General features: G+C 41.6%; 1 protein-coding gene across 1 annotated transcript in view; it reads right to left on the bottom strand.

Moving 5' to 3' along the window:
* The window catches only part of ELOVL6 (ELOVL fatty acid elongase 6), a gene marked incomplete at its 3' end in the record, with an annotated part of 74,845 nt that overhangs the window by 12,167 nt on the left and 47,336 nt on the right, over nucleotides 1-15,342 (bottom strand). The window contains exon 2 of the mRNA XM_082281432.1: nucleotides 11,578-11,709. Within this exon, the coding sequence (XP_082137558.1) occupies nucleotides 11,578-11,709 (132 nt within the window). The remainder of the gene's footprint in view (nucleotides 1-11,577; nucleotides 11,710-15,342) is intronic.

Below are 15,342 nucleotides of genomic sequence, written 5' to 3'. Positions count from 1 at the left end.
TTCCACAGAGGCAGTCAGACCCTTGCTCTCCCTCTGTTTTCCCTTAGGAAAGTATGTTAGGCAAACACCAGGGTAGATTTGGCCTGACACAGCTGGACAGAAGTGACAGAGAATGTGACCTACAGAGTTTCAAGAGCATTCATGCTTCTACCTCCTCCCCACTGTCACACCTTCTGAGTTTGCTTAGACTGCTGCAGACTGCAGCAACTGACCTTAACTGTAAGAGAAAATATTTTTATTTTCTCCCTCATGGAAGTTTTGCAGTTGTTTTAACTACTGTAGTTGTTTTGCACCAGTGAACTCCAGAATAAAATCAGGTATGGATCAGAATCCATGACTGGGTGCTTAACTCCTCGCAACATGACCACATACAAAAGTGAGGTGGAAAATTCAATGCCAATATTCTTAAAAACTCCTGTTCTCCTTTACTTAAGCCTTCAATTGATAAAACTACAAAAATGCAGTTTTAATCCTATTCAGCAGCAAGAGAGTCCGTGGGAAACCCATTTTAAAAGGCTCCTATCCAGCCAAGTCTATGAAGGAAAAGCCTGAAGACATAACCAGTGAGTCAACCTTGGACAAAAACAGAACCCTGAACTCTCACTGTAAAATGAAAAAATCTGGTTATTTCAAAGTCAATCTTTCAGAGGACTGCAATGCCTCCTTTTGTATGTTTGGGATTTAAGACTATCATAACATTACTGAGCTCCTTTCTGCTCTGTATTGTTTGCATTTCACTAGGGGAAAAAAATCACACTGGCTAATAATTTTCTCACATTTTCCTTTAAGGAAAGTAATTTTGAGCACAGATGTGAAAAAATGTTACCAAGTTTTCACTGGTGCCAATGAACTATGGTAACTACTTACATGCTCATTCTATATTTAGCAATTTTAGTGTAAAACTGTAACAGCAAAGAAGGAGGGGTTTGCCACCATATTTTACCCCTTGTTAACTGTGTTTAGACAACCATGTGCCCAGTTACTACAATTCAGTTGCTAGCAGACAATTGAAAGCACAGGAACAACTCCCTCACACCTGTGTCCTCCAAGGCCTAGCCTATGGATAAAATTATTTGGGACCATTATTTATTCTCTTAAAACAGACAGGAAAAAGAAAAAATTATGAAAAAAGCACCTTGGTTCCATGATACACTTTTTTCTTATGGTAACTGAATATCTTTAAAAGCACTTTTTCAAAAATTAACAAAGCAGTCATTTAAGAGCACTTATGTTAATCTCATTCTTTAAAAAGAACATAGAATTCATCCTCTTCAGCCCATGTGTCTGAAAGGCTGCAAGGTATCTATAAAATGACTAAACCATTGTAATTAAGAGCACAATTTTCACAAATGCTTCAGACTAGAAAATGTCTTTAACTTCCTAAACTGCCTGAAAGCTTGTAATGATGAATGCCTTTGTTCCCACTTGCAATTTTACCTCTCCAGCTGAGAAAATGTTCTATTTGAAAACATTCACTTTCTTTGGGGAGGTGAATGTGATTACTAGCAATGGGCATTCTCTGTGGCTCTTCTCTGCTCCGAGTTCCTGTATCCATGCACCCCACATGGATGGCCCTCTCATGCTGGAGCTATCCCATGCCTCCACCCATCCCACAAGCAGGCTGCTGCCTCCGTGCCCGCTGCCCACCCTGCTGTGCTGCTCTGCCTGGTTCCATGGCCACAGCATTTGCCTGGGCTGGTGAATGATGCAGCTAAAATGGTCTCTCCTCCACTTTTTAATAACATGATTTCACTGCTCTCATTCACAGGGAAAACAAAGACTGGGGAAGGCAGGAGCCTTTCCATCCAGCCTTGGCACTATAGAGTTCAAAATGTGGCACCATGCTCTGACCGGCTACTCTGCTCTAGGAAGCCATTTAAAAGGCATTTAAGTCAGTGGTTGGTATCTCTGCTGGATCTTGTTTCAAATACACTCCTTTACAGGGTGAAAGAAAAGCCCAGGACTGACTCAAAAGCTTGGAAATACACAGGCTACAGTTGAGAATGCAGCAGGAACTGTACCAATGCTGTATTAGGTACCATTATTTTTATTACAAATTCTATCTCTATAAACCACTGCTCTGAATAACAGAAATGGGTCCATCCAAAACATACACAAATGTAAGGGCATGAGAACACCAAGAATTTAACAAGCCCCAACAGTAAAACCTTCCTTCTGATGTTTTGCTGCCTAGCTGCTCCTCAGCCTCTCCCACTGACCATCTCCTAACTGGGAAGGAAAACAAATGGATCTTGCAGTTCACCCACACAGTCCTCCTTTACCATCCTTGAAGGTGAAGGAGACTCATTCAGGGTGGAGTCCAAGCCACAGTAACATTAAAAAAAAAAAAGGTAGGAATAGGGGGAGATGAGGAATAACACTTTTTTTCAGTATGGTGCTTGCTTATCCTAAAACCTGCTGGTTAGAAGTACTGGAAGTGTTTTATAATGAGGTTCTCTGGCTTTCAGGACCATGTGTGTGAGCACAACCTGTGCTGATCTTTGCAGTTATTATCAGTCATTTTGGCAGAAAACTTTTCTCTGCATAAATTCATGCATACTTTGAGGTTTGGGCTCAGTCCTATCAAAATCCCAAAGCAAATTTCAGAGAATTCTCCCTCCATTTCTAAAAGAAACCCCCACCACTGAACCAAGCACACAAGCCTTGCTTTTCAGACCGGTCTACTGCACTGATCCAGATGCCTTTCTAGAAAGCTTTTCAATGCAAATCATTTGAGTTTTCAGTTGGGACCAAAACCTGAAGTCAGGCCAGCTCAGACTGATTTAGAAACTGTGCAAATATTTCACATGGCTCTAAGAAATAATATATCATTTATGCAGCTTTATAAACCCATAAGCATATACATACATGCCTGGGTGGTGTTAGGATCCCATGTGATAAATTTTGGGGAAGGTAGTGAGTTCTATTAAAGTGACAGCTCGCTCTGCGGTTTCCACGTGAGGGCAGGTACTGTGCGTCTTGCATCTGCCTTTTTTTTCTCCTTGGCAATAAATCCCTCAGTGTGGGGCCACTCCCTTCAGCCTTTCCCTCTTGTCAGCAGATTTCTTAGTCACAACTCACCTGGCTCCCCAAACCATTTCTTTGTCCTTTTTATTGACAAAACTGGAAGGAAAGCCAGACCTAACTTATTTCTTTCCCTCCCCAGGGACCTCATTAAGCATACCCAAACAGTGACATCTCTGCAGGGCTCTCGATCAATGGACACTGTCATCTGGAGATTTTAATCACATTAACACCACAGCAGAGGAAAATCCATCCAACTCTCCCTTGCTAAAGTGGCAAACTCAACAATTTTGCCAACCGCGGCAACTACTACTCGTAAGACTTATCTGTTCGTGTGGATAAAAATCAATCTACCAAGGTACTGCCTTCCAGTCTCTCCTCACAGAGCCTGAATTACCTCTCCAGGAAATGCAATTTGATCCTCCAGGCCTGCCTTCCTTATGATTGGGAATAGCTATATTCAGACAATCCTGAGAGCAGAGCACACACACAAAAAAAAAATAAATCAATAAAGTAAAATTTTGTGAGCTGGTGGAAGAACTTGCATTGGTTACAAAGCACAGTAGAAAAAAAAAATGCTGGGTGTACATCCCTACCAGTAGCTTGTGCAGCAGCGGGGAAGATAACTGGTGAAAGTGAAAAGAGTTATACTTGCACAGAGAGCCTTACTCAGAGCACTTGGCAACTATGCAAGGCCCACTGGGTTTTGGTGGAGATAAGCACAGAGCAATGGTCAGGCTGAAGGGCAGCTGCACTCAATCATCACCCAAGGAACACCAGAGGACAGTGCAAGCTGCTTACAGGGACACCCTTGTAACCATACACTGTTGAAAAACACGTAGCTGTTTTCTTACAGAGAATGAAAAATAATTTTCCAGCTTACCCATGCATCCCTGTATCTCCTCTGATTGACAAAGAGGCAGTTACAAGCTGATCAAGAGTAATTACCTATCATCTAGTTTTACTCTCTTCAGTGTGCGGCTACCTGACATTGCTTCCTGGTAACCTGGCACATGGCGGGTAGGAACTTGCAGGAACAATATTTCTTGATGAAAGCTCTTACTTCTCAAGCAACACCATCACTAAATAGTAATTGGACTTTGTTGTAGCTGAAATTCCCTGGCACCCTGTGAAGGCTGCATACTCAATGAGGTATTTTCCTTTCAAGAAGTATTTCCTAGTTCTTAGATATTTATTTCAGCAAGTTTGGACTGTGGATAGACTACTAGAAAGGAAAAAAAAAATCAATTTTCAACTTAAGCCTTGTGTTTGGTGCAAAATCTCACAGGAATTAAGGAATCCATCTGAGGATTTCTAAAGTAGTCCATGAGGATTCATAAGCACAGTGTGCCTCTTAAGCAATCCTTAATGAAAGCATCAGGGGCATTTGCACTTGTTCCTTTGTTGTTACTGAAATTATTCTCAGCATCCAATGTCATCTCAAGGCAACCTTACAGTAGGTGCAGAATTGCAGTGATTTAAATGATAATCCAAAAAAGCAGCATTATCTAGTTCTGCAGGATAAATGAAAGATACTTACAGGATCAAATGTATCAAGTTGGCAGAGTAACTGTCATGTATAGCACTGAAATGTATGTGTTCAGGAGTTTGAAATTACCCTACACAAATAAAGCCAAACAGAAACAAAGTAAAAGGTTTAGCAAAGAGTCAGGCCAACCAAGGAAGCCAGCCATGAGTAAAGCTGTAAAACTGGCAGAAGACAAAGTAAGAAAAATCTAAGTTACAGTGAAACACTAGCATTTGACAGAATAAGGGAGGCTTAAAGAAGCTAAAAGTTATAATACAACTGTAATGTCAGATCCATAAATTTAATAACAACTGGAGGCACTGATCTTCTTTTTCACTCTGTCCTCAGTGGGGCAATACTCCTGCAAGCTGCTAGAGAAGTTCAGGGATTTGCCTACAATTGGCAACTGTTTTTTGTTTTTTTTTTTTTTAATTCAACAACTTAGGGGGAGGATGCTGAATGGTACAAGCACAAGGAGACACATTTGTTTAGAAGAAGCTAAACTTGTGACAAAACAGTGACTGTGCTAAGCCACGGGCCAACACCCGTATGCAGCCAAGCCCTGCGTGCGAGCACTGCTGGGTCTGGCAGTGTTTATTAACAGCTCGCACTCAGACAAGGCGTTGGATTTGATAGGTCATGCAAGTTAACACCTCTCAGTGTTGTATTCCCGCTGTCTCCAACAAGCACAAGCTGTTGGGGACTTACTCAGAAGAAAAAACTTGGGAGACACCAGTTCCCCAGGGATTTCCGCATGGAGGAGGCCCTTTTAGCATGCTCACAAACCAAGTATCGAGGCTGAGTAAAATACAGAAGTGCTGCCACATGGGGAGAGAAGGGAGGTTTGATTCCTTTTGAATTAATGATCTACTTTCTCTCTAGTACCGTTCCCTGCTTAAGTCACCAGACAGATGTTCTTTATTCCTCAAATAACATTTCAGTCTGCTCCCTGTATAAAATTTGAGAGGTAAAATTTCACTCCTGGGGGCTCTGCTTTGGGTACCATTCATACTGAGTGGTGACCTGCGATGGCTCCCATGGGCTGGGACAGGGTGAGCTCACGAGAAAGGTGTAATTCAAGGTGACACACTGAGAGTCAACACATTCATTGATTGCGAGAGAGGGGAAAGAACAGGGGCAGAACGAGCACAACAACAGCTTTTCAAATAAAGTATTGAATTCACTTTGCTAAGATGCTCATTTTCCAGCAATAAAGACAAGCAAGCCAAGTCAGAGAGAAAGAAAAGGTTTTAAAGAAAGGAGGTGCACCTTAACACTGAGAAAAGAGATTTTCATAATAATTTTTAGACAATCCTATCCGTATCTCCTGCAAAGCAGAATTAGCCAGGTCTCACAGTGACTCCTTGGTTTACTTTTAAATAGGCATGAGTAGACAAAACCAGTAAAACCAGCCTACATTCAAAATTACTTTGATGGACACAGGAATCCACAGGAGTAACAGCAGAGTGAACAAAGGGGTGAGACTTTAGAAGATGGGCACAGCATTTTGTCACATGGCATCAGTTACAATTCTGGGAGTAAGGATAGTGTGTTGCACTGTATGAATTCACTCTACACAACACTGTTTGTATTTTCCTACCAGAATTACAGTAACTTACAGAAAAGAAACTTTTCTTCTTAAACTGCTAAATCTCATCCAATGGATTTTTGTCTTCTCTCCAATCATTCTGAATTTCTATTGTTCACCCAGTATTCAACTTCAGCTCCAAAACGGTAATTAAAAAGATGTTTCTTTATCTCTTACATAAGAAAATCGAGTAAGCATGTAAAGATGAACATGGTCCTGTAGAAATAAATTGTTAAGTATGTGTATATTAAGGCTTTTACTGATTTGGGTTCTGAGAAATGTCCTGAGAATATGTATTAATGCTTTACAAATATAGGGAACGTTTCACTTTGAGTTAATTTCCTTTAAAATTTATAAGTGAGATTATTAATTCACCTTAAATGCTGCTTATTAATTTTAATGTTATTTGGCAAACATTCCTCTTTTCAGTAATTAATTTTCTCTTTGAATGTACTGTCAGGACCTTATAAAATTTCAGAGTATTTTAAGATTTTGATGGGTTGCTCAGCAACATATGAAATTAAGTTGTGTTTAAATCTCCATGGCAAGTATCTGTGAATAGCAGCTCTTGTGAGGGGACATAAATCTCTATCATCTTTCATCGATTTTCCTACTTACAAGCACGATAACTAGAATGTATTTCAGAGTCACAAATCCAAGCAACTGAAATCCTTTCTTTAAATGTATGTTTTGTCTTTTCTGTTTAATTTGGCTCAGAATTGAGCTCTTCACATAAGGGTGTGTCTCAGACTACCTTGTCAGGAGCCCTCTGTGGAATGAGTGCAAACCCCTCTACATGTGCTGCTGTGCTTCCAGTAACATATCAGTAAACACCCAGCCCCATAAAGGCAAAGTGAGTCACCTTCTTTTAGTGAGTCTTTTTGGGTCTTTCAAATATAAGACCTGTTGTTGTGGGAATACTTTACTTTTGAGGCCGTGGTTAGCTTTGTGGCAAGCAGCTAGCGACCTTTTAGCTACATTTGATACCATTTCTACTACTTAGAGAAAGTGCTTACCTGGAAGAAAGACATTTGGAAACCCTGTACTGACATCTACTCATTTCCACCACTGCTACAAAGCATGGCTGGCTTTGGATTAGAATCTAAGTGATCTCAGGGGATGATAAGAGCCTTACAGTTGTGTGGCTTGGCTAGATGAAGAGATATTCCTTCTCTCACTGCACCTACCAGTCATCGTCAAGCTTAGCCTCTGCCTACAAATGACTGCCTCCCATTAGATGTTTTAGCTTCTTAGCCTCCTGTATTGACGTGCCAGAGCTCCCTAGGGAAGACAACCTTTTCCTGTTATTAGTTAGAACCTTGACCCTGAAACTTCTGCTGTCAGCCCCTAAAGGATGCGCAGGAGAACGGTGCCACGCTGCTGTCCTTTGTGAAGACAAGGCGATCAAACACGTTTAAGCTCCTTGATAGAAATGCTACCCATACACAGACTTCTTGGCCTATAGAAGGAATTACAAAAATCCAACTGAGATGTAATGAAAACATGAATTAATGACTTCGTATCCTTCTGTGAGTCCTGGCCTCAGCTTTGCTGATTTCTACGGATGCCAGCATGACACTTCTGATAGACTCCAAGTAAGACATTCAATGAATGGCCCCAACAAAGTGTCACAAATATAAAACTGGCAATTCAGGTTTGATGTGTTTTGCAGATTTTTAACACCAAGGAATATTCAGAAATACAGGACTGACCATCACTTTGATTGTGTAGGTAAAATGGCAGTGGTTTCCTTGGGGTCATATGGGACTGAAGAAAGACCTTTTGTGTAGCTTCGTAACAGCAGGTTCCTGTTAACAGAGAGCAACACAGGACTGCTCCCTCACGACCTCAGTATGTAACCAGGCTGGGTAAACACACTTAATTAAAGTGTAGACAACAAACTGAAATAGAACAAAAACAAAACAGAACAAATCTTCAATGAGTTAAACAAGTCAACAAACCTGCTAGGGACCAAAAAACCAAACCAGCCCAGCAACCCCAGTATCTCAAACTGATTTCTCAGCAAAAGATTTCAGGAGATGATGTTTTCACAGGGGTTTCCAAGTGAAAAGCAAGATTTACTGTCATTGCTCCTACTGAAGTTTTCAGAGACAAAATGTTCAAAACTAGTCAATGCTTTCAAAGGGAAATAAAGCTGATTTTTTTTCTCAGGAATCCGGCTGGCTGCCAGTGTTGACACAAAACTCGCTCTTGACTGGGCTCCTGAATGCTCAGCAAGCTCAGCAGGGTGGTGTAGTTGTTTTGTTTATTTATAAGCGTGGCAAGTTTCCTACTGTAGCAGCTACCACATTTAAATGATCTTGGCAAGCGCAGGGCATACAGGATACATTCTGAAGAAGGACCATGTCATTGCCTGGCAGGCAATTTCCTTTTCTTTTAAAGCCCTAAACACATCTTTTCAGCCTCTGCTAAGTGTTACTATTTCTGAGGATATTTGAAGCAGGTAAAATGGTAGGAGTGCTAAAAGGGAGATAAACAAGGAGTCCAGAAAAAAGCCTCACAATGACCTTGAGGCAGAATACTGAGGGCTCTCCAGGCAGGTTTTTTTCCCTCAGTACAACCACTCACAGCAGACAAATATATTACTTCGAATTTCTGCAAGGTATTGTAAAAGTCATAGCATTTTAGCTTCCCAGAAAGCCAAAGATGAAGTCTTTTGAAATTTAAGCAGCATTTTCCTGGATCTATAGTAAGTCTGCAGTCCTCTAAATGTATCTGAATTGACCTTTGGAGGAAGCAGGAATGCCTTTCAGACCACAAATGTATAAATGCAACACCTAGTTATGACAGGAGCCAGAAAAAAACCAAATCCAAGTTACTTGGAAAGTTAACAATATTTCCAGTGCTGCTTGCTAAGAGAGTCAGTAAGGCTGTGATCGATGGCCCCAGAAAGAACAGTGGTGCTGAAGCACCAGGTAATGGATGTTCCAATGAACACTTTTATAAGAAGTCTTTGTCTCACGTTTTAATGAATTCTTTGCCATTTTTCCTGTTTTCCAGGCAAGAAGTCAAGGGGTTTTGTATGGGATTCCATGTTGTTACGGAAGCTACAAAGGTTTCATGCTCTGTCTTACTGCAAACATTTTGGGTTGGTTTTCCCCCTTCCCTATTTCACTCTTCTGCACACTACTCAGCACCTCAGAAGTGCAAAGCATAGTCATATAATTTTCATAATCAACTGATGCCAACTGCAAATCCAGCAGGGTAAATGCACAGTACTTCTGTGCAGGCCAAACATCTCACACACCCACTCCACTTTGCTTCCTCTTTTCCTAACATACAGAGGAAAGGGTGAGTTCTGCAGCACTTGGGGAACACTTGTCCCTGAATGGTGCTATTTGAGTTGATGGAGGAAGCAAACTATGGAGTTGTGAATCTCTGTTTTAACTGTGCCCTTCTGGCCAATGCTTCTTATCTGCACAATCAGAGCTCACCTTGAGTGCCTGCACTGAGGTGATCTCCGTGGCAGACTGATCCTGGCTGCTTGTACCTTCAAAATATGAAGGCCACATTTTTCACATCACCCAGCATCACTCAGCAGCTCATGCTGGCCATGAGTTAGCTATTTCATACGATTATGATGGGAAACTCCAATTAGCAAGTAAGGAATGTGCTAATTTCAAATTCCATCTAGACAGTGTAGTGTAAATTCATGCTATTCATTGATCAGTGCCTCGATCTTGTGATTGTGGGAGGAAATTAGCTAGTGAAACTGCTTAAAAACCCCACACTGTGAATGTCAGACACATCTAAAAGTAATTTAATTTTTAAATTTGCTCTAGACATCTTCTGCAAAGGAGAGTTCCAAAATCATGATTCCCCACCTCAAATTGAGAATTAAACTACAAATGCTTTGTGTAAGCCAGCTAGTTCCTAGTGTCCACATTCAATAGGAAAGTGCAATCAGGACTGGGATCCTGCTGGCAACAAACCACTTTACAAACTGATCCACAAATGAAATGCCATCTAGGAACCAATTCAACAGCTGCTGGGATTCAGACATTTCTGAAACAAACAATGACAATTGCTTACAGGACCTTAAAGCAAAATGATGTCAGACACACAGCCAGAAGTACAGCACCAAGTGCAAGCAAATGAAAATTACAAATTTCCACAGTGTTAGAACTTGCTCTTAAAGTTATCCAGACTGCTAAAAGTTTTGTCTGCTCTGAGATATTCTTTATTGTGTTGATGAACTGTTAAACCCAAGCCAAATTAAAGTTCTTCTGTTAGCATGTCCTAGCTATTAGAAATACAATTTATTCTCCCCTGCCAGTGTTTTGGAAAGTTTCAAGGTGATATAATTTTGGAGAAAAGAAAGAAAAGCCATGAAAAAAGCCAAACTTCTTCATTCCTGCTTTATTTCACTCTGTAGAGTCTCTCAGCAAAAACTATTCCCATCCTGTGAAAAATAATGCATCATTCACACCTGCTCAGTAAACAAGCCTGTTTTATGTAGCTGTGAACTAATATAATCAGGAATTACTATATTGATATTAGAAAGATACAGGTAGCAGTGTTTGATAACAGTTTGTTGGTCTGTATGTTGTTGAGTGAGCTGTAACTTACAGTCCCAATAGTCACTGAAATGAAGGAAAATCCTGAGGTCATCTGTGTACTATTACTAGTAATTTGTACCAAAGTTCATGTGTTTGTAAGGGCTACTTTTATAAGCATTTGTTTGTTCATTCATTTAACTTCAGCCACATTAAAAATTAGCATATTAAGCAGATAAAGTGGAATTCAGGTTGGTCAATTTTGCTTCTGACTTCAGCAACTACCAACAACCTGAACATGACATTCCCCGTACTCAGTGTGGAGTCAACACACAGCCGAGAGATGTGCATTACTGAAAAGCAGCCTTTCCCTGTGGAGCCACCTTTTTGCTACAGTCACAAGCAATTTGTGATGGAATAACCAGAAGTCAGCTCCTGATATCGATTACAGTGGTCTAATTTACCTGTCATCAAAGCACTGAGTTTTGGTTTACCTCACTGTAAAGGAGATCAGAGTCTTGACTAAATATTCCATACACACGCACACACACCATATAAACATAGTACTACTAGTAAGTGAGAACAAGACTAACATCTTAATGTGTTTATTTCCATTTGTAGCTTGCATGGTAAATGTATTGCAATGATAACCACTTTTTCTCATGTCCTCCTTCATTTTCACCTTTGTTCTTCAAGAGAGTTACTGATTTCTCCCCTCTTCAAATGCTCTGTGATCTGGTAAGTCAAAGGGGATCATTTCAGTGTTAAGGAGGGGATCAGGACACAACCCTGAACAGCAGAAGCAAAGAAATGCCACTTCTGTGTGAGCCTATTGTCACACTAGCAGTGCTGCTGTATGTGAAGAACCCCAAACCTCTTCAGGGCCTCTCCCAAGGCAGGTGGTGTGAAGGAGTGCCTACCTGAAGACGGCGAGGCTCAAAGACCAGAGCACTAGCGGCTTCCTCAGTTCAAATTTTGCTCGTTTGTTCATTAGGTGCCGACCACCAAATATAAAGGCAGCGTACAGAGCTGAAAAGAGGAATGATTTCTTCCTGCAAAACAAAACCAAAGAACACCTGTCAAGTGTTTAATTAGTATTAGATACACAGCAGAGTCACATACGGACATCACTGCTAAGGGCTTGTGTGCTTCCTTAAAAGGAAACTCTTCTGGAGGCATTCCTGCATCCCAGCTGAGCTTATCATTTCCATATGAATCTACATGCCTGCATACAGTCAGGGCCAAGTGCAGGCAAAATTGACCCTGGAGAAGTTCTGGAAAATGACAGACAAATTTGGCTCCCGTTCTTTGTCAGTTTCCAAACACTGAACTTCTGTGAGGAATAGAATAGATATTGCAGAGCCCAGACACACTTTTGCAAGTAAAACACAGCTGGTACTTGAACCAGTTGATCACATTTTGCACTTAATTTCTCTTTTTCATACAATTTTTTGTTTCCTGCAGAATCCTCCCTACATGGCAATTTAGTTTCCCACTGTTTCCTCTAAGAAGACACTCAAAGATCACGAGCACTGCAACACACCATGATGAACCCCACAAGAAGCAGAGAACCAGTGAGGAGAGGTCAACAGCCCCATTAAGCAGCAGGACCATGCTGGGTGGCATTGCCCTGCCCATGAGTGCTGGTTCAGGAAATCCAGTGCATTTGCTGAAAGGTCAAGCAGGGCTCTCTTAAGGAACTTCAATTACACTCTTCAAACTGCAAGTTTTATTTTTAAAACTGCCTGATAGTAGTTCAGCTCAGCAATAATCACCAAACATTTGAACTCTGCTACTATAACTCATTGTAAATCATCCATTAGAGGTCAAAAATGGACTCAGCCTGGGATTCCTTCCCACACAACACAGTATTACGCTAAGACTTAATGATGTACACCATTAATGGTGGCCTAACTGGAAAGGTATCTGTTCAAGAATAGAATTTTCCCTACATTATTTATCATTACGTTCACAAATATAGGGTGGACTATGGTTTTGCACCAGGTGCTGGTTCCTACTGTACCCCAAGAAAGAATGACAAATACTCTCAAGTAAGTTAACTACTTCATCAACATCATGGAAAAGACAGAAGCAGGCTACAAGACCTCTAGTTCCTTCTGACACTGGAATCCCAAGGGCAGCAGCAGCAGACAGGCCTGTGATCAGGGCATGGCACACTGCCCAGGCTTCCCACTGGGAGAGACCCACATTGTGGTCTTCATAGGATTTTCAACTGGATGTTTAAATGATAGTATGTTGCTTCACCTTAAGAGAAAGACAAGTATGTGCCATGGTGTCACTACTGGTACCACCCAAGTGCCACCTCCAGGCTCTTCCCTTAAGATTGGCCAGCTGAGGTTACCCCATGGCAAGGAATTTGTAGAGCACAGCACGATCCTGAGGGCCAAGCATAGAGTGGCACAGCACAGCATGTGCCTGTGCCACCTCAAGGCATCTGGTAATGGATCACGAGACCCTTGATGGCCAAAGGTCTTCTTGGAAGGTTCAGAAAAACTAAGAAAAGCTGTAGCACATCTGACTGGAAATACAAAGCACATGCAACCTTCAATCGAGGTAAATGAATTGAATTTTATGTAAGTTTGAAAGCTAAAAGAGAAAACTCCAGAGACAGAAGCGTATCAGTATGCATTCTGCAGCATGCCATTTTCTGCCAACTTAGAAACTCTGCTTCTACTGATGTATTTACAGCTCTGTGTTGTAAAACACAGGTAACTGCACGAAAATCCACCTGATGCTCCGAGAAGGGAGGACCCAGTGCCTGTGGTCCACTGGGTAAGCTTTAGCATCCATGCTGGCAAAAGCCCCAGGAAGACCAGGATGACCACAGAGCCCGCACCCTCTCACCCTGTGCATTTAGATGGCCTAATTGCCATGGCAATGGTTATCATGACCAGGTTCTGAAAACCACAAAGCCTCGGCCCTTATTCATATCATAATACAGAAAAAAGCATTCATTTTTACTTCACTGGTCAGGGAAGGGACAGAATCACCAATCTGATAGCATGACTGCAGTTTAGCTAGGCTGGAGATCACTAAATATTTGTTAACCAGTTTGGGTAACGATGAACAACCTCAAGCTTGCTCATACTGAACCACCTAACTGTTTAGACAAGATTTATGGGTTACAAGACAGAAGCAAGCTCTCAGTGTGAGTTTGGACTGCATTCCTATCTCCTTCCCTCTGCAGCCTTTTCAGCAGTGGTGTGAAACGCAGCCCATTGCCGCCCTGGGCATGGGTGAGGGAAGGAAAGGAACTGTGATGGACCCATAATCTGCAGTCCTGTCCAGGCTGCTCCAGGGCACTGGGAGAGATGTCTGCTTGGCCTGATTTTGCCCCTTCAATCTCACAGAAGTCTGGGCTTGCAGCGCTCAGTGCAGACAGACAGCAATGCACATGACAAGGTATGGAGATACACGTACACACATACGGCCACTCGAGCCATGTCACGTGCAGGTGCCACACAGGAGGGACTGTGCAGCTCCACACCATGAGGGAAGTGCAAACCCACACTTCACAGCACTGCAGTGTGAATCCCCCACGCCAGAGTCAGGAAAGGCCTGTCTTGCACTGATCTATGCAAGGATCTCCAAAGCAACTGAGAGCAGTGCAGGATGACATTCCAAGTCGTGCAGGGGAAAAGAATGCAACACAGTGCTGCCATGCAGCTGTCAACACGGCACAGGCCATGCAGGCTGGCACGGGAGGATGTCGGGATTCATGAGCTAGAGACACTTTGCAGGAAGGCAAGCTGGAAACAGTTCAGTTCTAGATCAAATACAGCCAAGACTTCAAAGTAATGGTTCAACTTCAGTTCCAGTTCAAGACAAAAAAAGCAGTCTGAATGAGTTAGCAGTTCAGGTCTATGTTCTGCTTGTCTCCTGTTCTTCCTGAGCCAGATAATCTATATATCTACACCAAGTAACATTTCACTTTGCTTCTTAGTAGTGAAACTATCTTTTGTGAATTCAGTCAGTTTATTGAGGTCAATAGTTACATTACAGTAATTAGAACCAAAAAATTTTAGGTCACTTTAGAGCTTTGTAATGAGTACAGCACTATTTACAATGATGGTAAATTGTACTCCCAGAGTATGCAGCTTTGTATCAGCAGTGGCAGACAAGGCAAGATTTGACTGCACACATGATGTGAACTGCAAAGAGCAGCTGTAAGCAGTTTCAGACAAGGAGGGACACAGTAGTATTATCTCCCATTAGAGGTAAGCACAATACTGAATAATGATTAGGCTGATTTTGAAATCATCACTGTTTTGATGCTTGCTACTTTTTGCACTCAAAGGACTTTGAATTTTCCCCATTTTGCAGCATAAAAATGGTTAAAAGAACCTGGCAGGCCAGATGATAGCGTTACAAAGGGGTTGCAGAGGTATGTACTCTTAACATAATCTGATTAACTGCATTAGACTGGTATTAACCAGTTTCCTACCAGTGTTTTTATGATGGATTTTCCCAAAGATTCATGACTACAGTCTGGTCCTGGGATAGTGACACAAAGCAATGGCAATCTGACAGAATTCAATTAGATCTGATTGATTTTAGTCAAAGGAGAGTAATATCGTGTCAGAGACTGAAATATTACAGTTTATGACTTAAACATTTTCCTAAAGACTTTTAAAACTATATTACAAAAGCTGCGAAGAAGACTA

Source organism: Coloeus monedula, assembly GCF_965178545.1.
Source record: "Coloeus monedula genome assembly, chromosome: 5".
Classification (NCBI taxonomy): domain Eukaryota; kingdom Metazoa; phylum Chordata; class Aves; order Passeriformes; family Corvidae; genus Coloeus; species Coloeus monedula.
The sequence above is the reverse complement of the archived record's forward strand: the minus strand, read 5'-3'. Positions and strand labels throughout refer to the sequence as shown.